Genomic DNA, 17,335 nt, shown 5'->3' with positions numbered 1-17,335 from the left:
CAAGTATACCGACCAAAACTTTCACCCCACCCCATAATGCCTTTTCTTAGGCAAGGTCAGTCTCCTCAAATTACTTACACAGTTAAACAGAATGAAAACTATAAAGGTAGAACTGCTCAATGCTAGGAAACCTAAGTTGCACTCCTTACAGACCTTGACTCCTGAAAATTCAGACATCAGACAACTTAAACATGGTTTCTGAACAGTGAGAGCATCTCTGCAATGCTAGGTTTCAATCGCTACAACTCTTTCAGACCCACTGTTGAAAATGATAGTGTTACTGGAGGGTGTGTCCACAATCCGAAGAAGCCAATTCACTACCAGACACTTAAGGCAGGACAATGACTTTGAATTCCTCCATAGTACCACATCACACCCAGCTAGTGGTATACATGTCACTTGTAGCCCAAGATAAACAGCTAAACAAACTTATTTCCCTCCCTATTGAACATAACATCATTCTCTTGGAAGATATCAATTCTCTCTTCCATTAACTGGGAAAACTACAGCACTAAAATAAATGTAAACAAAAATTCCTGGACTTCATTAATGCCAGGTCTTTAGATTACACCAACTAGTTTACGTCCCAACTACGGGTTCAAAAATATTCGACTTTGTTCTCCCCATTATGGCCTCTCCCTATGTCCAACACCTACAGTTACCACATTACTGGAAAAATCTGATCACAGTTCATTAATACTCCCCAAGAGTGTAAACATCAATTTACCACAACACCCTTCTGTCTTTAGAGACTACTCTGAACTTACTCCAACTAGCTGATGACGTGGAGAAATTTTAGCACACTCCGCACCTTGATGACCCCCATCTCATACATTCTTCCATTTCTGAATAACTTCTATGCCCAATCCAAAACATGCACTGAGGTGCTGGTCCCCATAAGACATAAATGCATTGGCAAATTTAGGAATAAATCCTTATAGCTGACCCTAATATATGCATATTTGAAACCCAATCTAGAAAACTCAAAAAAAAATCAACAAAGAACTCAGAAATAAAATAAAATCCTACAAAAGCAAGTATGCATTGAATATTGCAATCCATTACGATAAGGACAACCACAAGGCTGCCTTCAATTATGTCACATACCTCAGCAATAATGTCCAGCAATGCACAAAGCTAATATACAAGGCATACTCATCCCCGAGGATAGACCCAACATAGCAGAAGCAGACAAATTTAGCTCAAACATCACTCCCTTCTCCCCCCAAGCTTCTCCAACATATTAACATATCCATACTACCCCCCCTCTAATTACTTACAAGCAAGTCCTGTGTTCTCTCCAAGGACAAAACCACTAGTTCCATAGTTCTGGACAATGTATCAGGGTGTCTTTTCTGTCAGCACCAGACACTTGTCCAGTGGACACACTAGTAAGCCCTATTCAATCTCAGCCTCTCCACTGGATCTGTACTAAAGGTATGGTGAACTGCTGTAGTCATTCTACTTCATAAGGGTGGACACCCACTTATGATCCTGAAAACTACAGACATATAACCCTCGCTTTATCTGTAAGGCAATGGAATGCATTATTACAGAACTTGTTAACAAGGCAGTCTAAAAACCGTGGAGGCAAGACAGTTTGGGATTGTTAAAGACAGATCCTGCCTCCTGAATTTGGTGGACTTGTTTGAACTGGACACAAGCAAACTATTTCACACTGACTTCTTGGACCTGGCAAGAGCCTCTGATACCATCCCTTATTCTGGCATTACTGATAAGCTAATCAAACTAAAAGAAAATCTTTAAGTTACCCAAAGAACAGCAAACTAACAGAACACAGTTTATTACTGTTAGAGGCATGTTCTCATCCAAGAGTGTTTCACAGGGTTCAGCCCTAGGACAACTACTTTTTGGTACTTACTTCTCTGATGTCAAGGCTGACATAAAGGACCTGTGGCTGACCAAGTTTGCAGATGACTATAAACCCACAGCTGTTATACCCCCCTTATCAGACTTCCAAATTCTATAGGAGGGCCTAACATGCAACAACAAATGGTGACTGGACCATGGCCTTAAACTAAATGCCAAGAAATGTAACACTGTGCACCTACCATACAAGTGACACCAGTTTGAAAGTTGACTCAGTCATCAGGAACCTGGGCACTTCTACTGAAAATTAACTATCTTCTGATCAACACGTATCCACTTTTAGAAAATCCTTTTGTCTAGCGAGACTATCACCAGGGGTACATCTTCTAGATCTACAGAAGTTATCATGCTCCTCTACTCCTCCTGTCATCACTAGGCCCACAACAGAGTATAAAGCTTATTTGTACGAACTTGTCTATGCATATGACAAAGCCTGAGAGACTGCAGCACTTCTTCACTGATAATCAAGGGCATGTCTTCCCCTGGCTATCCAGACAGCCTTAAAATGCTCTCTCTCTTTTCTGTTTCTTACAGACTCTTGAGAAGGGGACCTTTTATCTAGCCTACAGAGCCTCAAAGGATCCAGTCTTATGTGATTTCTTGCATTTCCACAAAACAAATACCTTAAACACCTGCTCAAGAGATTTAAAACTTCCAACGAAACATAAATAGGACCTGCTGGAGAGGTAAGATATATATTCCAAAAACATTCCTCATTTATGGAGAAGACCTCCCTTGGATGCAAAGTAAGTAGCTCCCTGACCCACTTTAAGCTCAACCTGGACAAATGGACAGGTAATTGTAAATGCACTATGGCTCTGGCCCCTCAAGCCCTCATTGAAAGGTATAAAAAATGAGGTGTTATTCATGTTGATGGGTAGTTACGATTTGGGATTTTATGGCTAAGCTACAAATGGTGCGCTGGATTCATAGCTTAATACTAATCTGTAAATCTAGGCAAAATGGTAATTCATCTCTTGGTTTCCTTGTTTTTTTTTCTCATTATTCAGTACCTTTAAAGTACAGTAATACATTAATTTGGCAATGTGTACATTTAAACAAAAAATATATACACAAAACAGCTAACCTTCTCAATATTTAAACTTTTCATTTGCAGAACCAAATCATCTACAGGTCGCCTTGAAATTTCAGCTGGAGAGTACTTCTCAAAGTCGCCATAAACAGCAGAAGAATACAACCTGTTTAAAAACAAAGAACAACTGTTTGTTCATACATATCCTCCTTTCTTTTCAAATCAAATATGAAGAATAATCAATAAATTACTGGAGTGGTAACAAAGAACCAAGTATTACAGTTCATCAGAAATATTTCTTCTTTCCCAAATTAAATACACTTTTGCCCTCAGTGATTTAAGACAACTACAATGCTAATGACATCTCTGTCTCTCAGGCTACTTTAATTCAAAATGGATCTGTCAGAATGATGAAACAAAGAAGCCACAAAGGGGAGTGTCTGGCATACTTAGCTAAGTGAAGACATTCATGGAAAATGATATATGTAATAAAGTCTGTGCCTGCCATCTAGACAAACACATACATATGCAGTGAAAATGATAGTACCTTTACAGCATCTGTGCTCTTTTCATAGTGTGTGCAACCTTGACTCACTTTCAAGGTATCTTCAAGTACCAGGGCTTCATGTCTGAACTTGTGCTGTGTCATAAAAGCAACTCAAACCACAGAGCAATGGGCCAACAATGCAAGAGTATCAGAATTCTAATATACAATGTAACAGGCTGTGAAGTTAGAAAATATTACTGTGGTCCAGAATAAGGTCTGGTTTCAAATATTCCATGAGTGATTGCAACAGTGATGTTGAGGAAGACATAGGCTCATATTATGCTTGAAGCACTTATTTCCCTTATCTGCACACATTCAGTTTGTGTATATGGAATGAATAAATATATGTGGTTGTTAAGCAGTGCAATGAGAAAGCTTAACATACTCAAGGAAAGGCTCAAGATTCTGCTCATTCTGGAGCCTCAAGAAAAGCTTTCTGGAAGGCCTAGGTTCAAATTCTATTTGAAACACTTACTTCCCACTCTCTGGTATGGTATTTGCATGCCTGACATATGGCCTCCTCAAAGGTTCTCTCCATGTCTCTCGGTCTCCAGATTTTGGATTGAAATGTTTAAGCTCATGAAACCAATGAGAATCATTGACTGTACCAGATTCTCCCATTCAATGCAATACATAGGTGAGGTAACCTCCTATTATTCCAATGGCACACTAACTTCCATGACTCAAGTTTGCAGCTGCTGACAGTAATTTAGCCTTATGGGACATTCATCATATCCTTGGCTCACCCATGGCATATCCTGTAAGCCCCAGGGCAATGGCTGTGCATTACTAATTTTTTTCTACATTTTGTTAACCAGGTAGGCCCACTGGACACAACTGTCCATTTTCTGGGGTGACCTAAGAGCAGTGCCTGCTTAAGTGACTTAATTCTGTCAAGTTAGTGCCTGAGCTGCCTATGCATGTTTAGAGTATGTAAAATCCTTTCTCCATGGTTCTGAGAGTTAGGATAGAGCACAGGAAGATTGATAGCATAATTCACACAAACTTTGAAATAACTTTGGACATGAATGAAGGATTTGTTCTTGAAGATACCCTATCCCAAATGCAAACCAAATAAGGTTTACCCAACAAGAGAGCTTACAATTCAGATATGGATCTTGCAGATGTCAAGACAAATGGAACAGTTTTCCATGAAATTTAAATGTGCTTGATGTGCAGGCTCAGATGGAAATGTAGTTAACTTTTGCAACAGATGGTTAAGATCCCAGGAAGGAGCAACTTATGTGCAAGGTGATCTCTGGTGAAACACTCCTATGAAAAAGTGTTTTCCTTGGAAAACAATGAAGTTATCATTACTGATGGATTTACTGCACATCAGCAAGTCAAACGGCATCAGAAATACTTGATCTATGGATTTAAATTTCTTCTGCAACATCAGCAGAATGGTTTGGAGGAACACGTATATTTCACAGAGAAGTAATCTATTTTACTGAACAACAGTATACTGCTGCTGTGGAACAGACCATCCATCCACATAAAACAAAGTTTATCCCTGTTGATTTTCCAAGTGCAACTTAGATCTATGGATGAGAAACAGAAAATTTACCCCAGGACTGCCCCTGTACTACTAATGGACAGAGGCTCCTTTCAAATTACCTACAGTATAACAACAGTTATTTTTTATTAGGGGTAATATATATATATATATATATTTTATTTTCAGGTGTTTGACTGGCACTTGCAATAAACTAAGAATAATTATCGACCATGGGATGGGGTAAGGCTAATCTAGAACCAAAAGGTTATTTCAAGCAAAAAAAGGGAACCTGGCTAGGCTTAAAATGGCCTGAAAGGCAGCTAGCCTAGTGCTTATTATGAGCCTATAAGAAAGAGAACGATCTACAGGTAGACAAACAGAACTGGTCACAAGATGTAACTTGACAAAGGGGTCTATATCACATAATCGAAGTGTAAAAACTCAGAATGTGAAATCATCGAACCCATAACTGTGAAAGTGAAATACTCTGAAGACTGAGAACAGCGATTTTTTTCCCAGGAAAAAAAATCTCTGTTCCAGTACAAAACCTGAAACAAACGAACACTACAAACTATTTCTGATGTGCGGGTGCTGTGCCCCCCATACACCCCCTACTTAAATATACCAACTCCGAGATTGCACCACAGTGGAGGAAATAGCAAAAGCCATGGAAACGGACCACCAAATTCTTTCCCTGGGAAAGAAATCGATGTTCCACAGCTTTGGTATTTTCAGTCTTCTGACTTCCGAGTTCAAGGTTGTGGCATTCCAGGTTCTCAGCTTTCGAGCTTCTGATATATACCCTGACAAAGCAGTACGAAAGCTAGAAGCTAGTAACTCTTACAAATATTTGAGCTCCAATGGTACAATCGCTGGTAGGGCCCTAGTTATTTGGTAGGCACCAACTAGAAAGTCTTCACATGTCAATATTATGTTTTCTAGTACCAAGACTTCTTGTCTCATTTAGTACCTACTGCAAGTCCTCAAAGAACAGGTGCCTAAACGGTATCAGAATACAAGCAAAAAACAAGATGCCTTAGACTGAAGTATATCAAACTTCCTTTGCCTTGTGTAAGTAGAACCAGGAAGAGAGGAAGCTTGGGATAACTGACCTTGTCCAATTCCATAAAAGGGAGAGCCAATACTGCCTGATGCAAAAGGTGTCACTATAAATATTCTTTGGGGAGTCCTTCTGAATCTTCAGCATTACCCTGGACATCAGCGGAAGGAGTGGAATGCATAAAAGAAACATTCCCTTAAAGAGAATGAAAAAAGTATCTATTCTCTATTTTGAAAGGAGGCCAACAGATCTCTATGAGGTGTTTCTCAGGACTGGATCAATACCTGAAATACCTCCCTCATTCAAACTGTACTTGTGAGGATATGTCCTAGTTATGCTCGGTTTGTCTGTTGCTAGGTTTTGCTCTGAAAGCCAGTAGTATGCGTGGGAGGATTAAGGATTCTGAACAGCTAACTCCCAAAAGATCATATCCAACCTGTACAGAGGGTACAACCTTCTATCCCCAACATGTTGATGCATCACATCACTATGGTGTTGTACAGTTAATTTGGTTTGGTCTGTCTAAAGAATCTCACAGTCCTTGAACCTTTACCCCCACAGGAACTGCCCTAAGGCATCCATAGTTAAAGACTGACTCGGAGGTTGAGGAGAGAAAAAAGGAGAGACTCATAACTGCTAATATATGTAGTCTCCTCCTGTGCAGCTCCCTTTATTTAAAGCTGAAGACGGACATCTAAATCTCTAAATGATGAAAGTGTGGGGCATCCATATGTTTTTTAGATACCACAGAATATTTCTCATGTACAATCTGATGAGAAGAATCATGAAAATCAATGCTGTAAACCCCAGCATTCAGAAAAAAAATCTTAAGTCTGAAGTCTGAGCCTGATTTGAGAAGCTCAGAAAGGTTTATAGATAAAACTCCACCTTCTTGAAATGGTCAAAGAGGACTTCTGAATGTTCATCTGGAATCCCAGTTTGGTCAGAACAGTTGAAATCCATGTTAAGAAGTCTGCACATCTGGGAGAAACTTCTGCAAATGTAAGCAAGTCAAATCCATCTTTCCTAGCACACCACTGTATTGGGCAGGTGTTTTATGTTTTGCTTAAAATCCTGCTCTTATTTTTTTTAATTTAAAACTTGTTCATCCTTCTCAGACCTGTGAAGACTCTTAATATAACACAGATGCACAGTCATAATTCAGGAACCTGCAGGAAGCCCCCCAAACTGTACTTGCCAAAAAGGTACATGTCTGAAAAGTAAAACACAAAAATCTGAAATGTATACAGCAGAAGTGAATGCTTTTGTCTGAAAGAAATAAATTAAGTACAGTTTGAGACCCAGTTATGAAAACACACCACAACAAGGTGTATTAAGAAAGCCAGCCAGCCAACCAAACAAAGGCACATTCAAAGGCAATGGTGATGTATATTACAAAATTAACTCAAAGGGAAGCAGTTATGTACAACTATGACTTAGCCATTGGGTTCCGTAGGTCTTAGGTCTTTTGGCACAAAACACTTTTTTCCATTGGGCAAACACAATGGTACCATAATATAGTGGAAGTACAGAAGACAAAGGTTTGGGTGAATAGCCCCATTACCATCAAACTCTTAACATTCACAAAGTACACAACAATATTTAATCAAGGATGTCAAACAAAATGCAGGTTACCTTACATTAATGATTAAATTCTGTTAAAGTAAAACTTTATAAAAAAGTCAGCGATATCCAACGTTGTTGTTAAAAAGGACTACTAGTGTCATTTTTACCAGATATACAACAGTAACAAATATTTCTAGATAAAAAGGGGGCCAAGGTGCTAGATTTTTTATTTTATTTAACATTTGTTGACCGGGAAAGTCCAACTAGGTTCCACAGATCCTGTTTTCAGTGGAGGCCCGGGGAGAAATGCTCCAGAAGCATGTCTTTAGAATGTGGGAGGAAACCGGCGAATGTGCAAAGTGTTCATATTAAAGACATTAAATAACATGTTAAGTGGTTAAATTGCACTAAGCAACAAGGGTTATTAAATGAAATATGTCAGGCTACATAAGAAACAATGGTATGAACAGTTATGCAGACTCACTAGTTTAAAAATTACTTACCTATAACAATGACCTGGCTCTGTACGGCCAGCACGGCCTGCTCTCTGGTTTGCTGAAGCCTGGGAAATCCAGCAGATTTTAAAAGAGGAGACTCCAGTGACTTTATCATAGAATCTTTTCTTCACCTTACCACAGTCTACTACATATTTAATATTTGGAATAGTAAGCGATGTTTCAGCCACATTGGTCGCTACCACACAGAGCCTTGTGCCATCAGGAGCAGGCTGGAATACCTGTTTAGAATTAAAATATACACATAAATAACTGAAGTAAATCACTCTTTTTTTATACTTTCAAACAAATAAGATTTTTTAACCTGATGAAGTAAAATTATAGCTTTCATCCTGTCACTATGTTGATTACTCTTTCAGACTGCAAAGCACACATTTGGAGTTAGACAATGACACCTATGCAGTGTGAACAACAGATGCTGCCATTAGAATGCAGGCAGAATGTTCTATGAAGGATATTAATGGAAGCAGGGATTTCCTTATCTAACTGTCTCTACCCAACAACCTGGACATCTGCCTCTCTCAGCAAAATGGAAGGCACAGTGGGGAGAACATTCTACATAACTAAACAGTGTCAGTTTATTAGTACAAATAAGGAAATTAACACCAGCAAAAAAAATTCAAATGCTTCCTAGTTGATAGCAAGTGTAAACCAAACACCTGAAAATAAAATGTAATTAAAAACATTTAGCTGCTTATTTGAAAATATCACTCTTTCTCCCATTTCTTTTCTCTTCCTCACCTCTAAAAATACTGCAAATAACAGAATTATACAGACACTAACATATTTAATTGTTTGTTTGTTTAACTGGGTGGATGAACTGGCCACAAGGGGTCTTGCCAGCCAAGACCAGGGATGAAGACAGCACAACGCAATACAATTAATTGAATACAGACTTTATGTAGTAATGCTGACAAATGCAGGTGATTAACACAAGACAATGAACAGAACACTATTATTACATATTTTAACAGTATACAGCAATATGTATCAGAAAATGAAGAAGTTGAATTGTAAGACAAAATAAGTGTATAATACACCAATATGTTTAAAGCAAACATTTACTGCAGTAATGACACACTGAATGTTCTAGATGTACAGATATTTGAAAGCAGAATGAATTAAAATCAACTTCAAGTTTAGCTCATACGTGTATGACAGTATAGCACAGGCTATGTTTTGTTGTTATTAAATGAAAGGCATTGTATAGAAGCACATACTGTACTTATATAACCATACCTCTCAATCCTGTAGCACAAGAAATCTGGACAAAACCAAAATAGTTGGGGGGCAAAGGCCAAAAAATAGGGCCAAATTTTAACTATTTTTATGAAGAACAGATGATAACTGGAGGCAAAAATCTGGGCAGTTAAGGTGTATATACATACCATATTGCTAATCACGGTTTGTAATTATAATTCTACTAATAACATGTTAATTTTATTACAAATGACTACCACGGCCCACGTCTGTTTTGTACTCACATTTTGAATCTTACTCTACATTTTCCGGGCTGGGCCTGAAAAAATGGTCCAGTGGGATCACAGCCATGTCCTGGTTAACATACTACAGTAAAATAAAATAAAATAACCATACTCATCACATTTGGTACTTTTTGATGACTAATGAACATTTCTCTGATTTTTTTGATCAGCCTAGTCTGCAAAGTCATCAAAAACAGTTTATTTTGCTAAACCTACCCCAGATCCCCTTTAATGGGCTGTGCTCCACAAATTATCATTACTTGTTTTGCCTTTATTAACCAGGTAAGGAAGCTGGTCTAATTATCCTTTTTGGTCACAACTTTAGACAAACGGCTAAGATAAACATATAGCTACAGTTATACAATCTGGAAGGCAGCAATATAATAAGAGCTCATGACAAACAAGTAACAAATATAAAACATAAATTCAACAGGATGACTAGTGCGTGAAGCACAGAATCACACAAGTCCTAATGTTTGGATAATGTGTTTTAACGCACAAGTATAACGGTTTTGGCATACACAGAAGCAATACATTTCTTCATATTGAGGAAACAGTTACACTTAAAGCTGTCTAGCAAGTGGTTCTTGAGGCTTTTGTCTAAATTCTAAATAATCACTGGTACAATTGGTGTCTTGAAGTATTTTTCTCTGACTCTGGCTTTGCACATGCTGTGCTCCTGGCTAATAATTTCAGCTCCTACTCCTCTAATACCCATATACACCTCCAGCGCTCCTTTTCCGTGTTTTATTTCTGTTACTCTTGCTCTTATTTCCCTTGCATTTAATTCTCCTGTCTCTCATATCAACTCCACTTACCACCGCTAACAAGCACTTACTCGCTTTCTCCTCCCCTCCTCTCCTCCTTACCCACTGTTTGTATGTTCCACTCTAACTTTTGCTTTACGAGTGAGTAAAAACCTCTCTCACTTATAACATGCCAATACACTGCAATGCTACAAGATAATGTATTTATCTTGTTTCCTGATGGTGTATGTGTACTCTACAAGCCATATGTATATTAAGAGCTCCCTATGGAAATGCTGGCACTTGTAATGTAGACTGCCGATACACCATAAATGAACAGGTTGAAAATCTAGGGGAAGAGTGAATCTTTAACATATCTCTCTTCTCCTTTAAACTTCTTTTTTGCAGGAAGGCAAGCTACCCTTCACCCTAACATTCCCAAACTTATATACAAACTCTGAGATCACCAAACCTTGTAGAAAAGTGAAAATTCCTGGAAGTGGGCATCTCAGACTTAGTATATGTAAGCCCATTTTTTTTCACAGATTCAGTCTTTGTGTGTCAGGACTTGCTCTAGCGGGTCCTGACATTTCAAATGGTTACCATATAGTATATTCTAATAAGATGTCAGTTTTCACCTAATTAAATGTTCATAGGTGTATGCTAGGCTAATGACCGCTACGGCCCTTACAACTTTAGCCATGCAACCCAACTGTGACCCGCAAATTTCATTTATACAAGGGGTGAGACTTACTGACTGCCTCTGATCATCAGAGACACTGGCATTAGAACAGGGTAAACTTCCAATTAACCGTCTACTGGTCCAAGTTGAGCTTAAACACTTATAGAGAGGAATGCTGCTTCACATGGAACCTGTTCCAGGGAATGGGAATTCTCTGAGAAACATATCTGTCTCTCCAACATGTCCTATTAATGTCACAAGCAAACTTTTGGTCTTTTAATCTAGTAGCTCTAATGCTGATTGTTTTGGGGATGTACAAAAGGTTCAGGGGGTGGGATGTTGGCAAAATGGTTAAGGTGTTTACCTTACAAACACAAGGTGCAGGGTTTGATTCTCACATGGGGTAATTGGCTAGGCTGAAAATGGCCCACAAGGGCAGTTAGTCTAGTACTAATCTATGAATCTATGAATCAAAACAGGGTCCAAGGATGCTTTGTATGCTAGGCAAAGATCAGCTTTGAGGTGACCAGCGTAGGACATTTTATTTTCTCCCTGTATTCTTTTTGTAAGGAACCTTTGTGGAAATTCAGTTGCTGCACTTCTGGTCAGGTACATAACAAAGGGGCCATTACACTCTATGATTGGTCTGATGAGGACCAAGTACAGTGGCATGATGACCACTCTGGACCTACATGCCATGCCCTTGCATATTATAAGTTGAGTTGACATAGAAGTATTTTCTTACTTTACTGGACACGTTGGTCAAAGGCTACGCTACTATCTACATGAGTTCCTAGATCCCCGACTAGTGAATCAACTTTTAAGAGTGTTTTATTGATGACAAAGTTATTCGGAGTGGTAGATTGCCCAAAAGGTACTATAATGCAATTTTTGGCACCAAGCGTGTGTCTGTGTTAGACCTTATTGAAGGGAGTTCTCATCTTGGGGCGATTTAATGACTGCTCCCAGTTTGCAACCATATGCAAACTTGGATAGCCTTAGGCCTTTAACATTGGCTTTGACATCTGAGAAGTAGATGCCAAAAAGGAGTGGGCCTAGTACAGTGCCATGGAGGACTCCCCTACAGACCGGACTCTCTGTGAAGGTGGCTTCATTGATTCTAACCTTCTGGGTCCTATCAGTGAGACAAATCCATCATGTTATAAAAGGGTTTCTACCTAGTTCCACAATTTTGTTGACAATGCCAGAGTGGGATCTTGCATCAAATACTTTAGCCAGATCTAGGTAGGCAGTATGCACCACTTTCCTTCATGAATTGCCTTACTGACCCTTTCAAAGAAGTCAACCAGACACAGTAAGCATGACCTTTTTTGACAAAGCCAAACTGCGGAGGATCCAGTATCTGGAGGTCGCCTATGTCCTTGATGATAATTTCCATGATAATTCTTTCCATATCTTTGCAAAGAAGACTAGTCAGACTAATGGGACTGTAGTTTCCAGAATCTTTCATGGATCCTCCCTTATGAAGGGGGATAACTGTCGCAGTTCTCCACTCACATGACACAAAGCCTGTTTTAAGACTACAGTTTAATAATGACTCCAGGGGTCCTGGTAAGTCGTATTTTAAACTGTGCAGGAGGCATCCTGGGAAGTTCTCTGGGCCCAATAAGGCCATGTTCTTGGCTTTAGTGAGAGCAGCCAGTACATGCTCCCTAGTTATACTGGGAGGGGTTATGCTTGAGGGTATTTTTGGGGAATGGCTGGGGTGGGGGTAAAGTTGTAACTGAATATGTCCACTAACAGGCTTGCTATATCACCAGGCTCAGTGTATGTGGCACCATTAACCACCAGTTCAGCACGCTGCTGTGTGCTGCTTTTGAGGCTTCTGACAGAGCTGAAGAAGGCCTTGTAGTTCTCTCTCACCTGAGAGGCTATCTTAGCCTCAAAGTTGGCTTTGTTGACCTAATTAGCCCTCTTAGTTGCCTATTTAGTTTAATGAAAGAAATTTTATCTTTATAGGAATTACCCTGCCTAATTTTTTTTTTCCTTTTGTTGTATATCCTGTTTAAGTTGGGATGCCACCAGGACAGTTTGTTTCTAGGGCTAGCCCTGGGCTTAGTTCTGATAGGTATAGCAGCCTCTATGCAAACACTGATGGTTGTACAGAGTTTCTAAGTGCAATTCAGCATACACTGCTGTGTTCTCAGGGTTTGGAGGGGCACTGAATTTTGTCAAACCACCACTTAATAAAAGGCAATTTGCTTTGGAAAACTTTTTGTTACTGGTTTTAATGGGATTATGGAGTTGATTTTGAAGGAGGCAGGTTTATGGTTAGACTTTACCAAGGAGGATGAGACATTGTGGGGGTGCAGTGTTCTCCAACATTTGTGTGCACAAGGTCCAGTATGTTGAAGTCTCTAGTAGGCATATTCATTATTTGATCAAGGGTGTTTGTATTTGCAAAGTCCAGGAATCTCAGTGGCTGTAGATCTGAAGCCGCATAGGATTCAGTCTGTAGAGGGGTAATTAAAGTCTCCCATGAGTAAGGTGTTAGGTTGGATGACAAGTGTCTCCAACAACTCCATATATGCAGTGTAAGCTTCTTAGGACATGGAGGGTGACCTATAACTGCCTAGGATATGGTACAGGATTTTGTCTATGGTAATCTGCCCACTGAGGAACTCCAGCACATCATTTTTGTATGACCACCCTAGAAGTATGCTAGTTTTTGGAGGAACGCACTGAAACCTTGCACTGCCAGGGTACTCTCTGCCTCTTTAAACCATGTCTCAGTAACTGCACAGATGTTTATATTCTTGAGTCTGAAGGGGGATTGGAGGAAGTGTAGTTTTTTTTTAGGCTTCTGGCATTGAACACCTTGAGGTTCAATTGAGTTGATTTTGCTATGTTGGTAGGTTTCTCAATTTGGCATTGCATAAATAAGACACAACTGGGGTGGAAAAAGTTTTAGCCAGTATTCGAAAGTTTAGAGGGGAAAAGTGCAGGCATCCTCGATAAAGCATCGTGGTCTATTAACCACATCTTCCCAAGATGACAAATATTGGATCCAGAAAGACAGTCAATTGTTGAAATCAATAATTTTTACTCGTATTGTGGCATCATCCTCCACGATGGCAATAAGCTGCTCAATGACAGGCTCATACCACCTTCAGACACAGTCTGAAAGCTCCATAATATCTCGCTTCATATCGTCCAGGGAGGTACACCCTCAGGTCATTTACACCCACATGGACTATGATGGCGTCATACTGGTATCTCTGGCATAATAACTTCAGTATGTGTGTGTGATTTGACAGATCCTGGCTCCAGATATGCAACCAACAGTTATCTTCTCCTTGTTCAGCCTGTTTACAAGGGCATTAGTATATCTTACAATGGAGTCTCCTATGACAAGAGTCAGAAGTCTGTTTGCTTGTCTTAGGGGCTCAGTGTCTAGTGTTCCACTGAGAGTGACAGTATGTGTGGTGTTAAGTGTTGCTTTATTCAAAGTGCCTTTGGGCTTGCTGAGACATAGCTTTGACAGCGGGTGATCTAGGTGGTCTTTGTTTAGGAAGACTACTTTTAAGTGCCTCAGCATACATTAGTCTGTGTGTGTGTGTTGTGTGCTATATGAGTTGGGTGCTGTGTGTGTGGTTTTGACAACCTGATGTGCAAATGTATGCAAGAGTTTAGCCTCCAGTTGCACTGAGTAAGTACACCTTTTGCATATTGTGTTTGCTTCTTTAAGGATTAAGTGGTTGTCCGTAAACATGAGACAATTACTACCTTGTCTCAAGATGCCCCAAATCTCCCAAGCCAGCTACAGAGAAGCTAGGAAATTGCATCTACATGCTGTCCAGTCCTTTATGATGATGATAATATATCTATTGCTTCTGTGTTAAAACTTAGAGCAGCTAGATTATAACAAGTTCTAGTCTTTATACTATATTATACAGTCACTTTGTATTTAATCAAATATCTATATTACTATTTACTAACTGTTAGGGTATGATATATGGGGTTTTAAAATAATTTCTTGTCAAACAAAATCAAAGACTATACTGACATCTTAGATTTTTTTCGTGGAGTTGTAGTATATAACACCTTGTTAAGATGTCTTTTAATAAAGTTTTCAAAAAGGTTTTATAAAAGTTTCTTTTTTTGTTTTTTTTTTAAATGCTTTAAAAGAAAAGGGTTTCCTTTTCTTTTTGAAAACAGTCTTTTACAATCAGTCTTTTTGAGTATACAAAACAGTCTTTCTGGTTTTTGTATGTAAATGTATAATATATGGGAAGTTTTTTTTAATTTTCAATTTTCTAATGTTTTAAATATACTTAGATTTTTGAAATATTATTGTATATAACGCGAAATCTACTATATTTGTTGTACACAACTTTTGGTACGGAATTCATTATATTTAGATAGCCCACTGATTACAATGGAAGTAGGTACACAACTTTAACAAAACGTTGGTGGTTCAATGGAGGCTATGACCTAGGGAACCAGAAGTTATATAAAAAGCGTTAAGACTAGAGCATTTAAAATCTTTTCTGATGAAGTCCTAATAGTAGGGTGAAAAAGCTGTTAGCATATTACCATCAATTTCTTTTAAACTATTGGTTTGTCCTTCTTACTTATAATAAAAGGTGGTGATTTCACATTAACATTGTTGGTGGTGAATTTTGGTGTATGGTTCTTCAGCCCCAGCAGTAAGTGTTTGTTGGTTTTGAAAAATTACAGATCCTGACACTGTGGGAACAGGTTAGCCTGAAATACCTTCTGCAAGCAAGGTATCATGCAATCAAAACATTAAGTCTTAACTGGAGGTTAACTTACATTGTTCCAAAAGCACATATACCAAATAGAGAAAATTAACACTTTATGTGTATTCTTTGAAGAGCTGCAATAAGAAAAAGGAAAATGTAGCTATTCTTTCAGAAAGGAAACACAGAAGAACAGAACTAAGATGCACTAAAGTGTACCAAATTAAGAAAATGTAAGCAAGACCTTTAAAGATAAGTTGCATTCTACTTGCCTTTTTAGTAAAAATGCAATATTTAATTGTGTCAAATTCTATAGAAGAAACTGTATAGCTACTACTGTGGGACCATAACACACTGTGTAAGTGAAACTAACTCTGCTGTGCAATGCTCCGTGAAGTGCTGGCCATTATCCAAGGCAGCAATGTACATTTATTGGACACCCTTAGGTCCAACTGTTCCTTGCATATTAATTGGTTTTGCAGCAATATGGATTGAAAGACCATACATATGTACATCACATATTTGTTGACAGCAGGTCATCACAATTTTTTTTAATGGCAGTGGTGAGAATACATTGTATAATAGACTTGTATAGCCTGCAAAACAGTTCTGCCATTAGAAAGTGAGTCTACCATTGCTGCCACAACATAAAATTTTTAAAGTAGTTCGGAAATGGGCAAAATGAGCTCTGTGCAATATGAAAAAAATATGTCACAGCTAACAAAAGAGTCATCAGATGCCTCCCAATCCACCTGCTTCTCCTTAGTTTGGGGACTCATTGCTTCATCACACTGTGACATTACCCATGTTGGATTTCCTACACTAAATCCTTCACTTTGCAAATAATCCAGAACTTCCGTTTACATTTCTTTAACTTCTCTATTATTAAGCCTTTTTTCTACTTCCCCCTTTGTTTTTTATTTTTTGTATTGTGAAATTTTCCATATCTGGTTGCCTTTGCCTGCATTTATCTTTAAATATCCTTAGTACTGTTTTTTTTTTTTTTTTTGCTTAGTTTTGCTTTCTCCTTTGCATAAATATTTCACCATATCAAATCATTTTTCTTTCTCATGTCCACATTTCTTCTTTAGATGTCTCCTGTTCCACCCGTTTCTCCTTGGGGGACTCATTGTTCTATCATGCTGTGACATTACCTGTGCCGGGTTTTTCTACACTAACTTTTCTGGACTAACAAATGTTAAATAAACAAATAAATAACCTTCACTTCACAGGTAATCCACAACTTCACTTTCAAGTTGTTTAATTTCTACCTTAATAAGCATCTGTTCTACGTTACCCATTATTTTCTTATTATCTGTATCATGAAGTTTTCTGCATCTGGGTACCCCTGCCCGTATCTCTCTTCAAATATCTTTGGAGGTGCATTTTTTGTATGGATTAGTTTGGATTTCTCCTTTGCATAAATATTGGACCATATCAGATGCATTTTTATTTCTCATGCCTAGGTTTCTTTTTTAGTACCCTTCAAAATCTCTGGGTTTTGTTCTTTATATTTTCACACTTCCTCTGTCGCTTCTTTTTCCAGGTAACCCAAAGCATCTCTGCTTATGTAATGTTTTTCATAGAACT

At 38.5% G+C, this 17,335-nt stretch overlaps 1 protein-coding gene across 1 annotated transcript in view; it reads right to left on the bottom strand.

Annotated features, from left to right (window-relative positions):
* The window catches only part of DHX37 (DEAH-box helicase 37), a 1,097,190-nt gene that overhangs the window by 645,033 nt on the left and 434,822 nt on the right, over nt 1–17,335 (bottom strand). Inside the window, exons 16-17 of the mRNA XM_044068525.1 lie at nt 8,098–8,330; nt 2,978–3,089 (exon numbers count right to left, since the gene is read on the bottom strand). Of these exons, the coding sequence (XP_043924460.1) occupies nt 2,978–3,089; nt 8,098–8,330 (345 nt within the window). The remainder of the gene's footprint in view (nt 1–2,977; nt 3,090–8,097; nt 8,331–17,335) is intronic.

The sequence above is a fragment of the Protopterus annectens genome, chromosome 4.part0 (genome assembly GCF_019279795.1).
Source record: "Protopterus annectens isolate FY-2018-M chromosome 4.part0, PAN1.0, whole genome shotgun sequence".
In the NCBI taxonomy this organism is placed as follows: Eukaryota; Metazoa; Chordata; order Ceratodontiformes; family Protopteridae; genus Protopterus; species Protopterus annectens.
Note: the sequence above shows the minus strand (reverse complement) of the source record. Positions and strands in the feature narration are given on the sequence as shown.